This window comes from Mchenga conophoros, linkage group LG22, assembly GCF_057382185.1.
Source record: "Mchenga conophoros isolate Kocher_MC1m ecotype Shallow Benthic linkage group LG22, M_conophoros_male_GT1.1, whole genome shotgun sequence".
NCBI classification, from domain to species: Eukaryota; Metazoa; Chordata; class Actinopteri; order Cichliformes; family Cichlidae; genus Mchenga; species Mchenga conophoros.
Genome location: NC_140546.1, coordinates 9,917,196 through 9,934,880, shown reverse-complemented (window position 1 = coordinate 9,934,880; position 17,685 = coordinate 9,917,196). Strand labels below are relative to the sequence as shown.

Sequence of the window (17,685 nt, the reverse complement as noted above, 5' to 3'; positions counted from 1 at the left end):
TTTTAGATCTGTTTTCTTTTTATGGTTCAAGGCACAAATTAGTTGAATAGGAAATCTACAATTAATATAAGGTTGCAAGCATCATAAGGAGTTTTATTTATCATTGTTATGATCACAGACAGTTTTGCAAACACTCAAAGACTGAAATGCGAAGCACTACTGTACGATATGTTTTATAGATGAAACGTGGAATAACATGACAATAACAGAATAACATGAAGACCACTTCAAGAGCACATTGTGCAAGTGGAGAATGATTGCACTTTAATGCAAATTTAATCCAACGGTCATGAAACGGTGTGAAAAAGTCAAAGGCTACACAAAGACCATATTTACTGAAGGACTGAACAAATGCAAAACGTGTATAACTTTGCATACTTTAGCTTTTTATAGCTCCACTTCTTCCTCCACATGTTCATCGCTAATTACGTCCCGTGTTCATGGAGCCATTATTTATCACGGTTTTTGACTCACTTTCGCTTTTGTTTTTAAATGCAGACATCTTGAAAATCTGATAAATGCAGCAAAAACTTCTTCCAGTCTCCTCCCAGTTTCAGGTGAGGGGCGGGACCCTGAGCACGTTATAAAAAGGTAGTGCGCGTCCCTGAACTGACAGTTTCCCAATCAACAGGTAAACAAAATTTTCTCACAGCAGGTGAGTTTTGTTCACTTAAATGTCACACTGGAAAATACAATTTTTTAAAATAATATTTGTTTTAATAATTGTACATTTTACCACATATATTTATTCTATGGCTGTCAATAAATTTCAATGATATTTTTGTTATAAATAGTACTTTTGTGTCACGTGATTCACAATCGGTCGAGAGAGGGGCGCAGGTGAGGCAGCAAAGTAACCTGGGAGCTCTTCAGGATGGAGGTCAAGTGGAAGGCCGCAGCTCTCCTCTTCGCTCTTTGGTGTTGCTGCGGTAAGTTAAGTCAACTTCTATTCTAAACTCAGTTGTTTTAGCTCGCTGTTCACACTCGAGGAAAAAAGATTTCTCATGCGGTTTTAATTCAATTTTGCAGATGCTCAGCGCATAACCTCCGTGTCCCCACGCATAGGAAGCGTCAATGGAGCCACACGACTCACCATTCAAGGAGATGGTAGGAGATCCGTAATGAGGTTTAGAAGTAAATTAAAAAAGTAGTGTGGGCATTATTTTACTTTGTAAAACAAGTTATGATGGATTCTTAGATATAAGTCAATTTTAAGCTATTCTGTAGCTAAAAGATGCAGCTGAAGAAGATTTGTTAATGCAGTTGTAACTGTCCTGAGAGTCCTTGTGCCTGCTGGCCTGGTGGGATGATGCTGAAAGATGTGACTCTAAGCCTCAAAAACAATTACCTTCTGAGATTTTGTTGCCCCCTTTTTTCCCTTCCAGGTTTTGCACAGGAGCGGCAGTTCCAGCTGAATCCAGTAGACGACATGTTTGGAAACCGTGTGACCCTGGTGTCAAACACCCTGTCAGTCCCCTGTGATGTGGAGAGAGACTCCACACACCGCAACCAGATTATGTGCTACACCAGGTACAGTCCAGGCATACTTTAGCAGCACGTCTGTATTTACTTATTTCACAAGTTACTTAATTATTTCACAGGCACTTTATATTGTCACTTAAAGACCCTACAATAATACAGAAAAAAACCCAACAATCGGACGAAAAGCTATGAACAAATACTTGGCAACAGCAGGATAAAAAACTCCATTTTAACAGGAAGAAACCTACGGCAAAGCCAGGCTCAGGGGAGGCGCAGTCATCTGCTGCAAGTGGTTGGGGGTGAGGGAAGGGAGACAGGAAATAAAACACTTTGCCTAAAATAAGTTCCCCTCTGAGCGCCCCTAGTCGTCCTTGTGAATAAAAGATTAATTAACTTTCTAGATAACTTAGCTATAATAGCTGTTGTTTAATACTGGTTAATTGATTAGTCCTTGCATATTGGCTCATTTTTACCAAAACTTTGTACTGTATGCATAATGTATGTATGTGTAATTGTATAGAATCTATATTTGCATATTATTGCATAAAGCTAGAAAGTGGAATTTTATTCCAGTTTTTCATTTTTTATATTACATTTAAAAATAACACAACACAACTTGTACAAACCCCCTGCAGAAGTACTCTGTAATATGAGTCTTAACACTGAGTATTTGTTTAGTTAGGAGTCTGGCTGTTGATGTTCAATATACTGAATATTATAATGATGGCTCTTTTTTAAAGCTACTTCCTGCATGTCATTGCCATCTAAAATCATTTCTTTGTCTCTCACAGACCCATGCCATATGATTATTATGAAATCCATGTCAGCGTGGATGGTGTTCCAGACAACAGCATGTGCCGTTATAGTTCGCTCTGCATCTTTACAGTAAGTCTGTGTGCAACACATACTTTCATTTATCTGTGTTTTGGATTTGTTGTGGTCATTGGTTTTTTTATCACCTTTACTTTAACTCTTTTCAGACTGTTTGGTATCGCACGCCTACTATTGGATCTCTGAGTCCAGTCAGTGGTCCTCCAGGTAACGTGTGTGCTGCATTCAGTTATTTTACTGAGTTCACTTTGAACTTTTGTTAAACCCACTCTAATGACATGGCAGGCACATTGGTGACCGTGTATGGACGTATCTTTACCGATGTATATGGAAGCAACACAGACTTGAGCTCAAATGGAATCAACGCCAGATTTCTGAGGTAGAAAATGTTAAAATAACTGAAATTGTATTTCTGTAAACCAATTAATCTTACCAAAGCAGCAAAAAGCAATTTTATAAAATGAAAAAAGGTCACGATTTGAAGATAATCTGTTAATATTCTGTAACAGATCCAGCCTCATCCATCAGTTTTCTTAAACTTTATTTGTACACCTCTGTAATCTTCTTTTTATTGCAGATCCTACATGGGAGGAATGCCTTGTGATCTGCTTAAACCCAACTCAGATGAACGGTAAGTTGTTCACCTGCGTGCTTTCTACATTGAATATATTCAGAGCACTATAAAAGAAAAGAAAAGTTATTTCATTTTTTGCACAATATATCTTAAGGTATAACCTCCAACTGGTTTCTCAATCTTCACAAATGGGATACATGAGCTGCAAAATGACGGGGACGTTTGTTGGTAGGCTGGCTTTCTTCACACTGAAATTACAGCTCTTCTTAATATATGTCACTTTCAAGTTTTCCAAACAACCCTTTAGTAATATATTGTGTATCCAACAGGTCATCAAAACCTGAGTTACATTCTTGATGCAGACTTTGGGAGGTAAAACACTTCAATTGTTTAATGTAAAATTTGTGGCTTCTGAACATTTTTAGCTGTTGCAGATGATAAACTGAAAATTGTGCTGAGAAGAAGCCATTCTTTTTTCTTTATAATCTGTAGGAGTCAGGCAGTGAAGAAGCTCTACAGGGTTTCAGCTTTGGGCAAGCTGTCCATGTTTCAGACCTTTGCAGGTACTTAGGAGAGCAGATATTTGTTGTTCACGATGATTCAGTTCTTACATTTAGTATTTATTCCTTGTTTTTGTCTTTTTCTTAGAGGTGACAGGGGTCTTTCCTTCAGAGGGTAGCATCATGGGTGGAACTCTGTTGACCGTTCAGGGTCGTTTTTTTGACGAAACTGATCAACCAGCACGCGTTCTCGTTGGAGGTAATCGTCACCATCGGAACAGAAACGCATAAAAACACTAACCAGCAACAGCCGTGTCAACTTGTTTTCAGCACAAAGTGTTCAGTATGAATGGATGAATGATACACGCGTTTCCACTAAACAAATTTCTATGTGTTGTTCAAACTACAAGGCACGCAAAGGTGATTATCCTTGTCAACACAGCAGCATGTCAGCATGCGTTGAAAACAAAACCACTGACTTGTCAGACAGCAGAGGAAATAACTTTCCAAAGCACAGAAGCACAGCACACCATGACAAAAATGCTGCTTTTCCAAGGGCTTTGTGAGTCATGTAGTATGCTGCTGACTTTCAGTTATGGTACATATGCAATAATAATAGATGTGAGACTGTAACTGAACTGTAAGACCCAATATGTAGACAACAGATATGGAATCACCATTTAAAGGCATTCCTCTCCACAAAGATAACGATACAGATCACTAAATTCAGGTGTTTGCAATGCATTGGAAATGTATGTCAGCTGTGATGTGACACACAAATGATCAGTAACAGACTGGAGAGTGTAATGTGGAGACGAATTATTTTTTTTATGAGCTTTACAGTTAGAAAATATGAAACCAAACAGTAATTTATTCTCTAAGTATTTATATATTTGCATATTTGAAGTTATAGATGATTTTAAAGATGTTAAATGCAGAAATAGCCATTGAATTGTCAGCTACAAAACATTACCAGTTAGAAAATTGTACAAATGTATGATGGTAGAAAGAAACAAAGAAATAAAATCTAAGTGGTGATGGAAAAAAAACATATTTGCAGAAAAATATATTCATACATCGTAATAAATTTGATTTATATTTATTTTTAAATAAGTTACAAAATGACTAACGGGAAGAAATAAAAAATATATTAAACCAGCTGAAAAATAAGTAAAGAAAACCTACAACACACGTGAATTTTATAATAGATTATATTATTGTGTTTTTGTTTTAAAGGTAGACTTTTAAAGTTAAAGCTGGATTATAGGTGGCGGTTACATGGACTTAAATGTCATTGAAGTACCTTGATACTCATTGATGTACTTACATACAATACTTTGTATTAATTGTGCTTTCTACCACCGTCGAGTGGTTGTAAAATGTTTCAAAATTCTACATGTTAGGTAAATAAACCCCCCACATGAAAACATGCTTTATTCAGCTCTGCTGTTTTTTTCTGCATGTGTGTGTAAAGTTGATGTGAGCTAAAATGTACCTTTAGCCGCTGACGTTTGATATTTTTCCACAGGCCTGCCTTGTGAAGTCCAGAGTGTGGACGATGACAGAATCACATGCAAGACTGCAGAACGCCAGATGAACAAGAACGCAGCAGTCTACCCGGGTGAGAACGTGCCGTCTCCTCTGATGTGTTTGTCTTTTAACCGGCACTTGTTTTGATCCATCCTGCCGCTGTCATACCGTGTAATTATCTAAGTAACACATGGGAATCTGTGGACAACTTGAAGAGTGGAAGAATTTAAAGTATCTATTTGTCAACAAATCTGCTGTCTTAGAGATTTCATCTTGTTCTTGTCACCTTTTATCAAGACTATGACTTTGATGTGCTGTGTGCTGGAATGAGATAATCATTCCAGCACAAACAATCACTTTAATCGTGCATCACAGAAAAGTTCTCAGTCACGATGACGTGAATGGAAAAAAACACACACATGCCTTTTAATGTTTTTCAATTTCTACCACTGTTTCTATCAGGAACATAATCACCTTTAACTTTTCTTTAAATACACATTGGTTCCCTGGATGTTTTATTTTTGTCATATTTCAGCATACACAAACAGACCTAAAAACTGACTGTACAGGCAGGCTTAAATATAAAGCACACCCTTTACTGGTGGATAGGAAGCAATAGAAACTACAAAAAGTGAGAGAAGAATAACAAATCCATGCTATGTTTGCACAAAGGGCTAATTCGGGAAAGAAGACAGAGCTGTGAAAACACACATATCCAAGTAATTCAGGTGATTAAAGAAGAGGAAACCAAATATAAGACATAAATGACAAGTAACTAGTAAACAAATAGTGAAAGCCATAACTAAATGGGGAAATACAGAAACATAAAATAACTTTCTGTAGCAGAAGAGACACAGGAGGATGAAACACTGAGGGAATAAATTAAAATAACAGAAGCTGGAAGTAAACACTCAAAACTGAGGCCAAGGAATAACATCAAGATGAAAATCTACACAGTAAGACAACTAATAACCAAACATAAAAATATTTAATAATAAATACAACTTGAAAGTCCCAAAACTGAAAGCTCTGGTGGTGACATCACCGTATCGAAGAGGTGGCTGACACAAACACATTGTAGCATATGAAAGGTCTCCAAGTTCTATCAGTGAAGACCAGATCCTGATCCACAGCTGTGTACTTCACTTAAATATTCATAGAATGAAGGTTAAATACTGTATTAAAGTTATTTGTACAAAGTCCATGTTGAGTCTGAGGGGGTCGGTTAGGAATTCGGGTGATCTGTTATGACCCATATACCATCTTAATCTTTAACGACTTGTTATTTATTGTTCCTTTGCTGTAAAATTTGCTTCAAGATGCACAAAACTTATTTAAATGGATTACCAGCTTCTGCATTTACCAAATATGTATTTCAAAAAAATGCTCTTGACAGATTAATCAGATCTGGGCTATGAGGAGATACTGTTGTCCAAAAAAAAAAAATCCTTTCACCAGAGATTGGTGAGATCTGATGATAAAAAATAACTCACCTGTCCTTTGTGTTAAAACGGGTCAAAAGGCAGCCGTACCGGCTCGCTGCATGCTTGCCTTTTCTGTTTTTATTTGCTTTGCGTTTTCCGTGTTTGTCTGATTCAGGCCAGTCTGGTTTTCATCTGTCGCCACTGGGATTTTATTTTGTAACACTCTGTTGACTTTTCAGTATTTGAAATGAGTTCATGTTTTTCATTATTTACTTCGTTTGTAGCTTTTCTCACACTTGTAAGCCTTTTATCTTACTGTTGTTCATCTTGACTGATTTTAGTATTTAGCTCAGGGACAAAAGCAGTGTGGCCCTGAAATACATTAACATTGTTGCTGATATTAGTCTATTGATTGCTTTTATCATAGATTATTATGCTAATATGCCATCTCTTTGGCATTTCATTTTCTTTCCTTGATTAAGCGACTAACTGTTTTTGCATACCTCATTTTTACTTTTTATGTGAAGGCGGAAGAGGCTTGAAAATGGAGGTGTGGAACAACTCGCGGCCCTCTTCTCTCAGCAATATTTGGAGCTACAACAAGAACACAACTGGCTACTGGTCTCAGTGGATCGACTCCATGCCCTACGTCTTCCCCAGAGAAATGGATTACTTCACCACACGATTTACAGGCTTCTTTGTCCCTCCTGCCACCGGCAACTACACGATATACTTGAACTGTGATGATCGATGTGATCTCTATCTCAGCAACTCGAGCCGCCCTGAAAATAAGGTGTGACAAGATTTATTTTTTTCAAATCACAGTACAGTTTACTGTTCTTAAGTGATAATAATTTCCTAAATCCTTTACTTCAGGTTAAAGTTGCATATCAGCCATATTATGTCATTGACTACACACAACTGGCGTCACAAAAGTCACAAGTACTGGCCTTGGAGAAAGACAAACCGTAAGCCTGGCAGCCTGCAGCTTTATTTACCCCAAATCATTCATCCAAAGTATGCCAAAGATTTTATAGGCATACCTAAAATAACTATAAATGTTTTGTTTTAGGTATTACATGGAAATTCTTCAACAGGAATATGGCGGTGCAGCTACCATAAACTTGGGATTGTTCCAAGGGGAGAGTTCCTACACAGAAGACCAGACGGATGATGCTGTCAATGAAGTCCAGGACATTGGTGCTGATTACGACGTGTTTGATGAGGAGCAGGTACAGCACGTGGTAGCTACACCTTTCAGAGGTGTCATACGCCCTTACCTAAGCCTGATATCAGACTAGTGTATATAGTAATGTACTGTAGGTATGACGTTGCAACACTGTTTGTAATGCTTTAAAGTTACAGGTGACAGTGAAGGTTGCTCATTATTTGTTGTTCTAGCTATATCAATAGTTGTCTAATGGAAGCCTAGTCTAAGCTACTTCCAGCTATTTTATTAGAAATAAATCAAATGACCAATATATTCACACAGCTAAATATAATAAAGTTCTGCTGAGTCCAATATATTTTCATGGGTGTGATGAAGACCACTCAGAATGCTTCAAAATGTCTTCAAACTATATGTTTTGGTATTTTATTTGCCTGGAAGACCTCTAATGGCAGAAATGCTGTGAATGTACAACTCATCCAAAAATATCTGCAAGTCCTCCAAAAGATGTAGTCGGACGTTTGGGTAAATAAACAGGAGCATGTTTGGTTAGTTAGCTTAGAAATAAAAAAAATAGAAAGATGAGATACAGTAACATGCTACAGGTTTGAGCATTAAATAGTGTTACTATATCCCCCTCTGTTGGACAGAGCTAGGCTAGGTTTGCTCCTGTTTTGCAAAAGTTGCAAAGTGCATGGGAACACCTCTGATCTTGAATTGGATAAGCTGAAGAAAATGGATGGAATGATGTTTTTCATAGCTTTGTGCCTCATTTCTGCACATTTTCACTGTTAACCAGGTGGTTACCTTTGACATGTGGCCCGCCAATGTGGCTGGAGTCAAGGAAGTCCAGAACGTGACTGTGAGCAGCAGCTGTTCTGACGCAGTCTGTAGTAGCGCCTTCTTCAGCCTCGGCTATGGACGTGCCATGACTGGTAATGTGAAAAACACTGAGTAAACTTGGATTTGGTAGCCACAAAAAAACTTGCATATCTTGGTCCAATTTGATGGAACCCCAAAATACACGTTGTTTCTTCATCTTTGCCTCGTTTAGCACCGATCGCAGTCAGCGCTTCAGCAGCTGAGGTAGAAACAGCCTTGAACGGCCTGTGGTCCATCAAACCCGACACAGTCATGGTCACCAAACAACAAAGCAGCGAAGGGTCTCACTTTATAGTCACTTTCAATTCTGACAGAGGTATGAAGAACCAAAGTGAGGCGGATGCATAAAATAATTAAAAAGAGTAAGCTTGTGTTGAGCTTTGCAACTGACTTTCTGTTGGGTGTTAAATTTGTGCGTTTTTCTCTCTTGGCTTGTAGGTGACTTTGAACCTCTTCACTTTGAGGTTTTTGGTTCGGACACCAACATCACTGTTGCTGAGGTTACCAAGGGGAGGGGCAACATGAAAACCTTCACTCTGCTCTGGGGAGGAATCCCTACAAAGCCCATCCCCTTCAATGCATCCAAATCTGAGGTCTGTATTGTAAAAAAAAAAAAAAAAGAGTCCAGTGACCGTCTCAAGTTTAGCTTTTTTTTTTTTTTCTTGTCATATTATTCACAGACTGATTAGGATGAAGATTGTTGCTGAAAATAACTATCAAAGATCCTGCAAAAACTGAATTTTTACAGTTTTGTTAAAGGTGTGATATCTTGAGGTAACTAATGCCCAGCTTGTGTGAACAGGTTCAGTCGGCTCTGGAAGACCTGATGAAAGCAGAGTGTCCGGGGGAGATCTTGAGTTTTGAAGGCACTGATGTGAAATACTTCAAAGACTTTGAAAATGACAATTCGCAGGTTTGTGGGGACAAATAAAAATACTAAAACAGAAAAGAAATGTCTGTAAGTCTGAAACAGAAAACTGTGAGAAATGATTTCTTAAATTTTTAGAGAATTTGATTGTGGATTCTCAGTTTTCTGCTTTTTTCCATTCATCAGTTCAATATTGCAAACGAAGGGACGCCTGTAGATCACTCTGGATTCTGTGGCCGGTGGTCGCTGAAGAATGCCGAGATCCTTTTCAAGGACAGCTACACAACAGAGTCTGGAGATACATATGGACCGGTTTCATTGGACAAGCACCCAATGGTAAAATCAATCATTTATGTATTTATTGTTAATGGCATTGTGCAGCTACCTTTTTCACAAATATTCATTTAATTTTCTTCCAGCTTTGCTTTGCATACAAGGGAATGTTGAAAGATGAAGTTGGAATGAGGTTCACTTACCAGGACAGCAAAGGCAAAACGCTAACACTCACAACAAAGATCAACACTATCTTCAACAAGGGCTCCAAGTCAGTGCTAAGTCCTAAAAGTGCTTTTGATTTATCCAAAATGTGCAAAGATACTAATTACATATCGGTGCAGCGTGTAAATAAGATATTTTCTTCACAGATGGAGTTACAAATGCATGAATCTGCAAAGATCTCTGCAGACACAATACATTGGGAGCAGATACAGTCTGCTGGAGTTCTACCTGTACAAGGATACTTCTGGTGAAGATTTCTACATAGATGTCGTTCATATTGGAAAGATGGCCACTGCAATTGATGAAAATGGTACAGAGTTGGATAGTACTTATTGTTTAATTGTACAGACAGTATTCAAATATCTTAATATTCTGCTTTATGTTGTTACATATTTCTATCCTACCGTTTTGCAGAATACCTTTAAATGTATAACTTTGATGCCTGTACAGGGAGTCTTAAACACTTGTTTTCTCCCTAATTAAATATTGATAAACTTAATTTTCCTCATTTTTTATTGCACAGCTGTTCCTAACAAGAGGAGGCCCGCTCCTTTTGAGGATTCTGGTCGGTCCTTCGAGTTGATCTCCGTCAGCAAACATGCATCATCTGCTTCACGGATCAGCTATGAGATCAAAGCCACACCTCTAGACTGTGCATTTGATTTTCCACTGCTAGGCGTTGGCTTCCTGCAGGTAGGATTTAGATGTGTTAATTTAGATGTGTAAAATAGAAATATTGAATAAGAAGTCATTAGATTTCTGGAAATCACAAATGTAACGTCGGTTCAGTTCAGGTTGGCTTCGTTGTTAAAAGTCAGCAGACTAGACTAGAAGACTAGAAGCTTAGGTTTAGCAAGCTAACCTATATTCTTAATGCAACTGGGAAATTTTCAGGCCTTTTATTGTGGCTATCAAGGCAAAGATTTTGATTTCTGACTTCTTGTTATTGTTCAAAAAAGGAGATAAATCTAAACTACATTTTCACCAAGTATTAGTTATCTGATGCACTTTGGCAAATGTCTTTTTGACTCTGCGCTTAGACTTTTTACCTGCATCCAAACAATGCCTGTTAAGATGTGATTGCTTAATAGAAACTATGCTACAAACAGAAAACCAAAAAGCACAGGTTATATACATCATGTCTTGTCCCTGTCCTACAATGCTGTACATATCCAAGTGCAGAATCTGAATTTGTTTTCTTGGTCTGCAAATAATGAGAACAATTTTTGGCCGTTGAAATCCTAACTTTTTGTTAAAAAAAAAAAATATATATATATATATATATTGTGTTGCTAAAATTAAACGGGAGAAGAAGGGGCTTTCCCAGTCACGCCAGTACTGTGGGATCTTATTGGAGTAACCGTATGAGTTTAGGCTTGTTGGCTTGTGTTTCTTGGAAAACAAATCCACACAAAGAAAGGACAGAGGCTAAAAGTTAAGCCTGCATTCCTGTGCTATTGTGTTACGGTGTCTACGGATTGTCTCAATAAAACAAACCAAAAGATGATAAAGGAAGAGTGAGTAGATATAAAGTTTCAAAATTGCCTCAGTAACAGTATTTTGAAACCAGATGTCCTGCTTAAGAGATCAGTGTTGCCTCAGCAATGTGAATGAAAGCAGTAGAAATGTACAGTGACCTGCAGCCACGCGTGCGATATAAGTTACAGTACAGAGAGGCACCTTAATGATCCTGTATGCGTGTCATGCCTCCACCTGCTCTACAGTCATTATTTGGCTAACAAATTAAAGCAGAAGCAGCACCAAAGCATAATGTCAGCTATTTCAGTTAAAGCTGACATTAATCTTTGCGCAGTTTATGTGGGTTTTCTGCTTCATGTTGTTTTAACAGGTGTTCTTTTCCCATTTAAAATCCAGCTTGTAGAACCACATTTAGTATCAATAAGATGAAGGGTTCACATTTGACTGTTATACAGAATAGTTCATGATTACCTCAAAGACTGCATGGCGCCCAGTCCTGTGGCTGCAAAACATGATCCCAAATCATCACCCCTCCACCAGTGTGCTTGAGAATTGGTATGGGGTGTTTGTACCCATCCAAAGAAGCCATACTTGTTCAGTCTTTTTTTAATAGTACTGCCATGACATTTAATATTTACCATGCCAACTGAGGTGTACTTCTTGGTTTTACTTTTTTTAATACTTTTCTAAGCACTGCACAGTCGAACTGTGGTTTGAATTTCAATTCAATTCAATTTTATTTATATAGCGCCAAATCACAACAAAACTCGCCTCAAGGCGCTTCATAGATACAGAGAAAAGAGGGGCGGGGCCATCTGCTGCGACCGGTTGGGGTGAGAGAAGGAAAACAGGATAAAGACATGCTGTGGAAGAGAGACAGAGGTTAATAACAGATATGATTCAATGCAGAGAGGTCTGTTAACACATAGTGAGTGAGAAAGGTGACTGGAATGGAAAAACTCAATGCATCATGGGAATCCCCGCAGCCTACATCTATTGCAGCATAACTAAGGGAGGATTCAGGGTTACCTGGTCCAGTCCTAACTATATGCTTTAGCAAAAAGGAAAGTTTTAAGCCTAATCTTGAAAGTAGAGATAGTGTCTGTCTCCCGAATCCAATTTGAATTTGGGAAGATTTTGGAATTGTGTTAACACGTACCTGAATGCCACAGACTGACAAAACCTTTAAGATGAGATAAGATAAGATAAGAAGAACTTTATTTATCCTGAGGGAAATTCTTTCGTCATAAATATACAGAGGAGGTCACACTTGTTGATGATCAGTTAATCAATGGATTTGATTAGCAGCATCTGGATGCTACTTACTATCTTATTTCCTTTGAAAACAGTGAGTGAAATTCTTGTGACAGGATGTATTTACAGAATAAAGCTAGTTTACGCTGCTCATTAACATAAGTAAAGTAAATGCAGAAAAGTTAAAAAACAGCATACATCATATTGGCATTTGAACCAAACATACAATATAATGAGCACAACATCCAGAGAGTCCTTTAAACACTGTCCCACTGTCCCACAATGAGCTTAAAGTGAGTTCACTAATGATCCATTTTATGTTGATAAAAAAGGCCTTAAACCTGGCACACACTTTACAACCAGGATTAAGGTTGTAATCCTGTGATATCAACACAAATTGAAATGTGTTGATATTTTTTCTCTCCACTGTCTTTTGAAGATGTCCAACAACAGTGAGGACGCGGCTGAGTTTAAAGAAGGAGCTACCACAGTGACCATCGCCCGCCCTCACCGAGCCTCCCCTCCTCTGAACGGCACTTTTGATGCGATGATTTACGGTGGTCGAGCTGAAGGTAGCGCTGACAGACATTAGTAGAATTTGCATTGTAACAGCTGCCTTGCCTGCATCTGCGGTGTTCCACAGATAGGATTATCCAAATGGTTCAATTCTGTGTGACCTATAACTAATTACTGACTTCCACGCTACTCGTATGCCATTGTTGCCATTGTGAAGGATGACAGGTTGACATTAATCCAAAGTAAATGCACAAAAGCTCTTTTTAAAAGTTTACAAAGCTTCTGAAGGCTCTAAGAGAAAGAAACAGGGAGCTGAAGCTTCAGGTAGTGTTAGCTCTGTAACGTTATGTCCGCGTCTCTGAGGTTCACAGATGAAAAACTAATGACTTATGGTGTTTATTCTTAGATTAACGTTAGATTAAAAACATAGCACTCTAGAATCAATACATCTGCTATAGCTTCAGTTATTACTTTACCACTTTTCCACTTTGAATTCTGCTTTGAGTGTTTCTGTGATATATAAAATAGTGAAGTACTGCAGCTTCATGAGGGGAAACCTAATAGATGTGGTACAAATATCATTCATTTTGGGATATCTTTACACGGCTATCATTAAAAATGACAAAACAAGTCCTTGTTTTTAGGTTTATCTGTGGACATCAGTGAGGAGGACCTGAAGTATGCCCTAGAGGGAATTGCAGGGATGGGCCAGGTCACCGTCCAAAAGTCTGGAACCTGCAGACGTCCCCAGTGGAGCGTTAAGTGGCTCACAAAGCCAGGAGACCAACCTCTGATCCAGGTCTGACTGCACCGCTTCCTGTTGTGTTTGTGTTCCTTTATGTCTTTGCTCTTTTACCGTTTCTCTATTAAAATGTAAATTTCATTTCCCATCAAATGTATACGTTTGATAGGAAAGGCTACTTTTTCTCTAATAAAGAAAACCGCATGAAAGACCAAAACTGCCAAAATCGAGAATAAATAGAAATAAATGAAGATCTCCATCAATAACATAGTATTAAAAATGAATGTAGACTTTGTGTATAGTGACTTTTTTCTGCTAGATTAGCTAACAGCTTCATTTCTGTAATGATCTCCTGACTCAAAGCAGTCATGTGCTCTGTGACCCCAAAACACTGAATTACAATCTGCTCATTTGCATTTTTTAAAGCAGAAAATGCATAAATAAATACAATTTGTGGAATATGCTACAGAAAATTAAATAAAAAGAAATGAACACCATATTAGCTAAATGAGGCGCTAATAGAAGTAAAAATTAATGAATGATAAAATGTTAATAAATATTAATTTATGTCACAGTTTTAAAATTTTAAACTTAGTATATTTCATTATTACATTTTATATTTTCTGGTGCATTCACTGACGTGACTTTTTGATTTTGGCACTTTTCTATAAATGTTGCTTAAAATTACTATTGTGATACAACATTAGATACCTGGAAATATCCATATTAGTAACAAAAGCTTCAATGACATGAATCCGTCATAACAACATGTACATAAAAGGTATAAACATACATCATACATTGTGATTTTCACTCGCTACAGTTCGATTACTCGTCAGTTGTCGGGGAAAATGTCATTATTTCGGCCACGGAAACACGAAAGGGAGGTCTGTGGATTCGAAGCCTGACAGGAGACTTTTTCCGAGTGTGGGAAAACAAACCACAGGTACGTCTGCGAATCAAAAAGCCTCCAGGCCAGGTGGTTTTAAGTTTCAAGTTATGTGTGTCCAACCGTCTGCTATAGCTACAGCTAATCTGTTAATGTGTTTTTGTTAGCGTGCATCCTGTAGAGCAAGTTTTGTTTTTTCTGTTTGCATAAAGCTGATGTATTGTTATATTCCGTGACTGCAGGCAGCATGTTTGACAGCAGTCTTTAATAACTGTCTCGTTATGACCGCTTGCAGGTGGAGGTTCAAATCAACGGCATCCCATCAAAGTGTTCTGGTGACTGCGGCTTTATATGGTCCGAAAAGAAAACTCCAGTCGTGACAGGAATCAGCCCTTCGCAAGGTGTTCAGTTCATCACCAAGTTACTGTTACCTGCTGTACTTTGTAACTTTAGTTCCTTTGACTCTGATCTCTTTGCACATTTAACTTTAAAAAAAATTAATTTTGTTTTAAAGTAATAAAATAAAAATGATAGTTATGATTAATAAAGAATAAATGAATTATAGAATAGATGCACAGAAATGACACAGTGAGTCAGAACTAATGTGAAGCTTAAAAAGCTGGTGAGTCTGGATTTAAATGCTGTTTGTGATGCAGTTGAACTTATCTGAAAATGGAGACAGTTGTGGAGTTTAGGAGCTCCAGCTTTGAACAAAACACCCACTAGTGAAGGGTTTGTTATCCAAAACTTGTCAATCAACACCAGTTTTTGACAGTATTCGTATAAAGCCTGTTGTCAGTCTCATATTATTTGATCAAGTCCTGGAAGTTTTGTAAATTATGCCGTGTGTTTTTATGCCGTACTGTATGGTGAAGGCAGCTTATATAATTTAATATAATGTTTCAGGTTCTAATGGTCTGGGGACTCTCTTAACTGTCACTGGGACTGGCTTCAGCAGTGAAAATGCTTCCATTATGGTGGGAAAGGCCAGGTGCCACGTTGAAGCAACCACAGGTGAGTAAAGTTATTTTTGAGAAGTGAACATTTTACTCTAGGTTCTCGTTAAGATAACTCAGATGATACTTGTCTCCAGGAGACTAACTATAACGTGGGAAATATATTTCAGCTACCACTCAAGTATGCAGACTTGGCAGCACCAGTGCCGGCACCTACCCAGTGTTAGTAAGCTTCCCCTCTCTGGGCGATTCACGCTTTTCAGACAGCAACTTCCTCTTTACCTACCAGCTCATCGTGTCTTCTTTCGTCCCGCTCTCTGGAAGCGTTGCAGGTACAACCACGATCCTCTATGTGAGCCATGAAACACCTAATTCTGCGAGACAATTATTGTTTTATTTTTTCCTCAGGAGGGACTCTGCTGACAGTGAGAGGCTTTGGCTTCAGCCAGAACGCTACAGTTACTGTTGGCAGTGCAGAGTGCACACTGATTGATTCAACTGACACTGAACTGAAATGCAGAACACCAGCAGTAAGTCCCCACACTGCAAACTCATTTTTATACACAGTGTTTACCTGCAATAGCATGCAAATAAAATAGCTGTCGTGTAGTGTGCTGAGAACGGAGTAAAAAGTACATGAGCAGAAAACAAGAAGATGCAAACTGGAATATCCAGAGTTGGTAGAAATTAGTCAAATAATTTCATATAATTTCATATTTAATTATCCAATCCAACATCCAGATCTGTAGTTACATTGCATTATTTAAAAAAGACTGTAACACTTTTTTAGGTACACTAAGAATCTAAATTTAATGTGAGTACTTGCTGGATCATGCATAGTAATTACAAGACATAATAAAATAAAAACAAATATAAAAAGCTTGAAGCTTTCTTAGGATGTTTTAAAAATGTTTATATATCAGTGATTTTTTTATTTTTTTTGTTGAAGTTAATCCAGCAATGAGAATTGAAATTTAAACTCGGGCTTTAGCCACTGACGTATTAAGTGACTTACAAAATTTCTTTACGGTCAAGTAAATGCATTGGAGTCGCTATTAACTTGTTCTTTTCACTAATTTTCCTATTAAAACTATTTCAAATGACACTTTGCGTGGCTACTATAATATATATAGCATATGTATCATTGTGTTAATTTTTGTAGTCAGTCAGACGTCACTAACTACTGCAGTCCTTTCTTGTGATGTAGCGTACTGACAAAACTGTTAAATGCATTAACACAACAGAATATTTGAGTAACATTTGTTATAAAGAAATAAGTTCATACTACGTTCACCACCAGGCCATTGGTCATATCAGACAGAGTATGCCCAGAAATGACATAGTTAGTTATATAGTCTTGTCATAATAAAACTTACATAACTTAATGTTATGTAACATTATATTATTTCCCGTCTTTAGCTCTGAATAAGGTACTTACTTTTATTAAAATGCTTATTTCAGGGAGCTGTGGGATCACAGACGGTCACGGTGTTGATGGGAAACATGAGTCAGACGGCCATCAGCTCCTTCACCTACGATAATAACCTCACCCCACAGATCACAGGCCTGAATCCCCTGACCACCACTGTGATTGGTAAGCAGCTCCTTTTTTATGCTGAATGGAGCTGTTGTGTTTATGCATCAAATAACCTTTAACACAACTATAGAGATTGTATGATTCATTTAAGTAAAGATTAATGAGTTTAATGAGGATGAAGGTGGGTTTTGTCCTTTAAAGGTTACTTTCAGTCCTAACTGTCTGCTTCCCCTTTGTGCTTGAAAAGAAAAGGATTCAGTGTTTCTTCATTGAATTTCAAGCCTCTTCATACACAAAGTAAACCACATATAGGCACAGTGCATTCGCTATTATTCAGTTAGTGCTATGAAAACAGTGAATCCAGAAAATATTGAAGGCTTATGTATTTTTGTCAGTAACTTTTACACAGGACAGGTTACATCACATGAAATGTGTCCTTGAATATATGAACACAATGTATTTTAATGGCAGAGAGAGCCAAAATGTTGACGTGTGCTGTGTGTGCTGTCTGGGCTTTGTTGCTCAGAGCTGGCATGTTTCTGACCTGTCAACAGC

The 17,685-nt window shown here is 37.8% G+C and overlaps 1 protein-coding gene across 1 annotated transcript in view; it reads left to right on the top strand.

Annotated features, from left to right (window-relative positions):
* Nucleotides 1-17,685, top strand: part of pkhd1l1.1 (PKHD1 like 1, tandem duplicate 1) — a 44,202-nt gene continuing 26,517 nt past the window's right edge. The window contains exons 1-32 of the mRNA XM_085262294.1: nt 1-557; nt 795-929; nt 1,030-1,107; nt 1,386-1,530; nt 2,274-2,367; nt 2,463-2,520; nt 2,599-2,692; nt 2,891-2,944; nt 3,042-3,115; nt 3,217-3,259; nt 3,380-3,450; nt 3,536-3,646; nt 4,916-5,008; nt 6,869-7,134; nt 7,218-7,309; nt 7,414-7,573; nt 8,309-8,444; nt 8,564-8,707; nt 8,830-8,984; nt 9,194-9,304; nt 9,446-9,595; nt 9,679-9,803; nt 9,904-10,067; nt 10,281-10,450; nt 12,930-13,062; nt 13,651-13,805; nt 14,572-14,694; nt 14,933-15,038; nt 15,544-15,651; nt 15,764-15,925; nt 16,002-16,123; nt 17,055-17,187. Of these exons, the coding sequence (XP_085118420.1) occupies nt 875-929; nt 1,030-1,107; nt 1,386-1,530; nt 2,274-2,367; nt 2,463-2,520; nt 2,599-2,692; nt 2,891-2,944; nt 3,042-3,115; nt 3,217-3,259; nt 3,380-3,450; nt 3,536-3,646; nt 4,916-5,008; nt 6,869-7,134; nt 7,218-7,309; nt 7,414-7,573; nt 8,309-8,444; nt 8,564-8,707; nt 8,830-8,984; nt 9,194-9,304; nt 9,446-9,595; nt 9,679-9,803; nt 9,904-10,067; nt 10,281-10,450; nt 12,930-13,062; nt 13,651-13,805; nt 14,572-14,694; nt 14,933-15,038; nt 15,544-15,651; nt 15,764-15,925; nt 16,002-16,123; nt 17,055-17,187 (3,685 nt within the window). The 5' untranslated portion in view covers nt 1-557; nt 795-874. The remainder of the gene's footprint in view (nt 558-794; nt 930-1,029; nt 1,108-1,385; nt 1,531-2,273; nt 2,368-2,462; nt 2,521-2,598; nt 2,693-2,890; nt 2,945-3,041; nt 3,116-3,216; nt 3,260-3,379; nt 3,451-3,535; nt 3,647-4,915; nt 5,009-6,868; nt 7,135-7,217; nt 7,310-7,413; nt 7,574-8,308; nt 8,445-8,563; nt 8,708-8,829; nt 8,985-9,193; nt 9,305-9,445; nt 9,596-9,678; nt 9,804-9,903; nt 10,068-10,280; nt 10,451-12,929; nt 13,063-13,650; nt 13,806-14,571; nt 14,695-14,932; nt 15,039-15,543; nt 15,652-15,763; nt 15,926-16,001; nt 16,124-17,054; nt 17,188-17,685) is intronic.